We start from the raw sequence: 5,625 nt of genomic DNA on the forward strand, positions 1-5,625 counted from the left end.
AAGAAAAAGGCCACTAGATGGCAGTAGAGGATAAGAAATCCACCAAAGGGGAGGAGTGGTCAGCGAACACCATAGGTGGAGTTAAGGTGTAACGCCCACCTAGAAGGAGGAGATAAGGAGGAGTTAAGATGTAACGCCCACCTGAAAGGAGGGACAAGGTGGAGCTTAAGGTGAATATAAGGCGATGTTCGCTGACCACCAACTCGGTTCCATCCTGAGACCTGCAGGGATGTTGCTCGGGTTTATCTGTCCTTTATTGGAATAAACTCTTTTGCACCGACTCTTGACCGTCTCCAGTGAAGTTTTTGACTACGCAGTTTTTTGACTAAAGAAGAAATCTAATAGAGTAATTTTGTTGAGTTTATTACGTTGGTTAGGGTAGGGACCCGGCCGGTCCTTATTTCCGACCCGACAGTCTCAGGAAAAAACGCTTTGGTGGACACAGGCCTTAATAGTTTCATTTACAGCTGTTAACTATCATATATTGTTAAGTTTAGATCACACTATTTCCAATTAACATAGGAAACTGATGAATGAAGAATGTGATTTTATTTTAAGTAAATTTAGACTGATCCATTTTACAACAAAAATGATTCCCAATACATAAACAATAATTTAACTATTTAAAATTGTGTCTTGCATTCATGAAAACATCAATCTTAAAAGATTACAAATGTAAAAGTTGTTGTGAATGACTTGTTATTGTAACAGTATTTATACTGATAGAACCTGTTATGGTGTTGTGGAGTAAAAAAAAGAAAAGAAAAGGCTAAACAAAGCAGTAAGGTGCAGGAGTGGAAAGAGCCATCCTGGAAATTGTGACAGTTATTTCATGTAAAGCTGGACACAGAAAACCACATCTGGATGGGTTCTCCAATTAGCTCCTCTGGGACCTGTAAAGACAAGATGGGTACAGAGTTACTGACAGGACACAGTTTTTCCCCAACTGCCATGAAGCTACTGAACTGTGAGATGGCATAACTTCTCTGGCATGTAAAAGTAAGTAGGGTGCTAATGTGCAATACACTGCTTACTAATATGTACAATATTAATCTTGCTGCTGGACACTGTGCAGTAATAATCTATGCTGATAGGCAAGGTGCAACAATCTATGCTGCTACACACCTGTTGACCACTGAAGTCAGCTCTATGTATATTTATTTTATATTTCTTGTTGAACTGTATTACTTGATTTGCATTTTTTGGGCGAATTCTAATCCCCCAAACAAATTCAGAAGCGACTGTTACACAACTCAGGAACATTCCCCTAGTTAGCCCAGCTACTTGTCTTCACCACAGGTAGAGAATTGCATGCACCTTGCTCCCGCAAGGTGCATGCAATTCTCTACCTGATATGATCTATATGATAACGCTCATATTTGCTGACAAAATTACATCACCAACATCACGCAGACGCCTTTTCTTTAAAGTATCACCCTGATGTCTAACACTTCTCCAATACATTTTGGCTTCTCTCTTCTTGCTGACTTCTTTTTTGACTCTTTTAGCGTAACGAGCTAAGCTAACAAGCTATGTTTTGGCAGCAATGCCTGTTAACTATTGTTAACACATAAATAAAATACAAGAATTTCACTCACCAACTGACTTCCTGGAGGTTCTCTCTCCAATAAATCGCACAGCATGCCATTATTCGTACAGTATCTACATGAAGAAATCTCCAAAAGGCACAAACAGGGCAAAGCTCCAGTGCTCTGTGCGCACTGTGGATGCAAGTCTCTTAATTGCATCCACGTTTCCCTCACTTGCATCTTTTCCAAGCCAGGAGAGAAGGAACGAGGAAATATGTTTCTAGTGACATGAGACGTCCTTTCCTCCGAAACGTCACATGAAGCATTTCTGTTTCTGATGAAGGCGCCAGCTGATCACAGCTGGATCAGCTGTCAGTCGGCTCTAACAGCTGTAGAGACGTTTGATGGAGTTTGTGTCTGCATTCTGCACTGTACTGATGCTATTAAAATCTCCCAGTTCTCAGTGCAGAGCAGCATGATTCTCTCTCTGTAGGTTACTGTATGTCCTGCTCAGAGGATCATTTCTACTGGCACAATGCAAATATTATCTGCATTTATATTTATTGATTCTGATTGTGAATTCATTATTGAATAACCCAGAAGGTGATCATGGTGTCTTTGGATTTATTAGGTTAAATGTTTCAGGGCAATTGAAATGATGTAACTTGTATCAAAGTTGACACTAAGTTTTTGGCTTTCTGTTTATTTCCTCTTCTGATATCCTTTAACACTACTGCATACATTTTATTTGCAAGTCACATCACTTGTCACTGATTGATTACTGCATTCCATCATATCAATCCAATTTTATTATCCGATTTATTTTTTTCAGTGCAGCAGCTTTCATTCACACTTTCATCAGCTGATTTTACTCGTGGAGCCACTGGCTGCTTTCATTAGAGGCAGTTGGTGAGATCGGCTGGATGAGGGGCTTTATTTTCCTTTGCTTGCATTAGACTTTGGTGCAGTTTAGTGACTTGTCAGACTCCTTACTTCTTAACTATGTTCTATTGTCATCTGTTTGGACTGAACACAGGAATGACCGGCCGCACATGTAAAAATGATGATAAATGATATAAAAAGTGTTTCTACTGACAGACTCTCTGACTCTCTCTGACTTTAATTGTCTCCATAACAAAAGTTGATGGGAAAAAGAAAAGATCTTTCTAATAAATGAAGAAAGTCAAATCAAATAGGCTATAAGAGTTTGCAGTTAAACACTTGAGTTCAATCAAGTTATCTGTCGTGATGTATCAGATCAATCCCATCAGCTGCAGCAACAATATAACAGCTACCCATTAAGGGCTGTGTCGGTCAGTCCCCGTACCTCGCTCCCCGAGGTGCAAATAAGAGCTTTGGGTCTGCAAGATGGCGGAGCAGAACAACTTCCGGTTCAAGCGAGGAAACGACAAATAAGAGACTTGAGAAGCACCCTGTATTAGCTGAGCTAACAGAAGGAGGGCAGACGGTTAGCAGTCACAGCGGCAGCAGCCACCTGGCTCCAAAAGATAGTCAATCTCCATTGACTATCTTTTGGAGCCAGCCTCAAGTGGCCACTCGATGAATTACTTCCTACAGAAATGAGACCGGAAGGTTGCCACTTGGGCTCACTTCCTTAAAAAAATCCCGGCTGTCACAGTTAATAGACATTTACCAATTATAACCTGATATAACCTGACAAAAAGAGATGGGAGGTGGAGGGGGGTACCTTATGTAAATAGTTCTAATTCAGAAAAGTCCCACTGTTGTCACTTTAAAGTGGAGGGTGGAAGTTATTAGTGATTCTTTACAACTGCTTTTTTTCCTGGGAACAGCAGCAGTATCGCAGGGAAGGAAAATATTCTGCATTTGTAAGCACCAATACCGCCCTTTAGCCCCACATCTTAAAGATTGTTTCCAAGGTCTGTGGCAAGGTAAGATTGTGACCATTGACCTAATTTGATCCTGTGCTGCTCAGCATCATAATCATCAAATAAATCTGGCAATTATTTGCAGGCCGTTTTCAAAGACAACAGATCCGGATTTATTAAGAGGCAATGAGCCCACAGTTCAGTGAACTACCTGTCTTCATTAAGCATAATGATTCAAATAACATGTCTGTGGTCTTTAAATTTAATATACAGGGATTTTACATAGTCCCTCTTATGTGATTTTTCTTCTAAACTAAACTCCATTCAAAATTGTAATTATTTAATTTGTAATAATTGTTCGAGGCACTCTTCAATCCGGCATAGGTCTCCATAATCATCCCAGTAGGCAGTTATTTCACTTTAAGGTCAACTTTTTAAAATCCTATTATGCTGGCTGCCGCCCAACCCTGCATACAGGACGAACAATGGGTGACAAACTGGCGAGACAGTAACACTTTAGCGTTTTATTGAACTGATTGCTGTCTGGTGGAATTTATACATGCCGAATTCATGGGTGATGCCTACATATTTAGACATGGCATTAAACCCTAGTGCGTGAGTAGACAAGCAAGACGTTGAAATAATTCCGTATTTAGCGTATCGGCATTCTGTTCCTCCCACAGCAGAACAGATCCGGACGTGCTAATAACTGAAGTGTTTGGGTGCATTGCCGTCCCTACACTGCTCAGCTGCATAACATGGCAAATATAGGCTACCCAACTGTGTAGAAACACTGAAACACGCACCCTGTCTGCCCACAATCTCGGCCACATGCTCGGAGCTCGGAACCGCGACGCATTCGGTCATGTTGACGCTCTTTTTCCGGGGCTCCTGGTTGTTGTCGTACAGGGGATTATCGTTGTCCAAGCCCAGCAGGGAGAGCTGATCCAGAGTGATCAGCAGGGCTCTCTGGTCGTCCAGTGCATCTCCCTGGACGCTGCTATCGGCGAAGAGCGAACTGGGCATCAGTGCCTCTTAGCAGCGTAGCAGGATCGAAGGGTGTAAAAGCAGTGAGAGGGAAGGGGAGGGGAGGACAAGGGGAGAGAGACACCGGACCCAGTGCAAAAAAACCTTATTTTCCCGACGGACACTAGATGTCTATGTCCTTCTCTGAGCCGACCCGGGCTGTGCTATCTCACGGAAAGACGGCGAGGAAAAAGCCTGTTTATTCCAGAGCCGGCGGCGGAGATAGAAACATATCCGTTCTTCACAAGAAGAGCGTCCCTCCGCTCCTCTGTTTCTTCTGTCTGCGCGACTGACAGGCAGAGAGGCGTGCTGGTGACGTCACCACCTGGGCGGGGGCGTTGCGGTGCTTTGAGGTTATTTGCATATCTGCGAGCTAATTGGCTGGGCGGACAATGAATGGACGGGGCCGCTTCTTTGTCTCACTCCTTGCCCTTTTCTCTCTTTGCTCTTCTTTCAGAAAGTTCGAAAAGACCCTTTATTGGCCTGAAACTGATGCAGTATGTGCTGCTACAGTGAGAAGTAGGGTGACGGATAAGAACAGGTGAAATTCGGGACAGGGGAGTTGGGTGTGTGCGTGGCCTCCAGTAGCTTGCATTATATTCAGTGTCAATGAACAGTAAAACACGTTAAGTCAAAACTCAACACTAAAATTAAAGCTGCAAGCAGCGTTGGGCGGGCCCTCGCACTTGTAGCGCGTCTGCGTGTGAGCTGGCCGAGTTGCACGTTCTGGAGCTCTGCCGGTGCGGCTGTGAATTTCCTACGCGGTTCCGACGCCGCATGAAGGTGCTATATGTCACTTCCTGTGTCCCCTATGTGGAGCTACATAGCACTTTCCGCTATGAATATAAATCGGTATTGACGTGTAGATGTCTGCGGGGTGGGACAGTTATCAAGCACGTAAAGTTTGTTTCAGATGTGAGCATGTACACTGAACAATAATGTACCCAAACAATAAAATAAATTCCTTTTATATTTCCCTGCCTTGTTGTTTATGTGTACATACAGAGGAAGAATGTGAGAACAGCACACATTTCATCGTTACTGTGTGTTAGAGCATGGGAGAACAGTGGATACTTTTAATACAGCCCACACCCCTAATACTGTGTAACTATAACAAGTAGAGAACAGAAGAAAAAGATGTTCTTTCTTTACAACTGTCTGCATAGCTTATTCATATTGTGTAATGAATGAAAATAAATAGGCCTACTAGGCTCCTCTCT

The 5,625-nt window shown here is 42.8% G+C and overlaps 1 protein-coding gene across 1 annotated transcript; it reads right to left on the reverse strand.

Moving 5' to 3' along the window:
- Positions 1–609: 609 nt before the first annotated feature.
- Positions 610–4,706, reverse strand: LOC123986288 (RNA-binding protein MEX3B-like). Its single transcript, XM_046074483.1, has 2 exons — positions 4,186–4,706; positions 610–893 (listed from the first exon to the last, which is right to left on the reverse strand). Exons 1-2 carry the CDS (start codon positions 4,403–4,405, stop codon positions 826–828), a joined length of 288 nt encoding a protein of 95 aa, XP_045930439.1. The 5' UTR covers positions 4,406–4,706; the 3' UTR covers positions 610–825.
- Between the last annotated feature and the right edge of the window lie 919 nt (positions 4,707–5,625).

Source organism: Micropterus dolomieu, linkage group LG17, assembly GCF_021292245.1.
Source record: "Micropterus dolomieu isolate WLL.071019.BEF.003 ecotype Adirondacks linkage group LG17, ASM2129224v1, whole genome shotgun sequence".
Lineage (NCBI taxonomy): Eukaryota > Metazoa > Chordata > Actinopteri > Centrarchiformes > Centrarchidae > Micropterus > Micropterus dolomieu.

Excerpts from the sequence above, each read along its gene's own strand:
- LOC123986288 (XM_046074483.1), bottom strand. The coding sequence starts at position 4,405 with ATGCCCAGTTCGCTCTTCGCCGATAGCAGCGTCCAGGGAGATGCACTG. Across the intron at positions 894-4,185 it reads CGAGATTGTGGGCAGACAGG|GTCCCAGAGGAGCTAATTGG; the intron begins GTGCGTGTTTCA and ends TTGTCTTTACAG.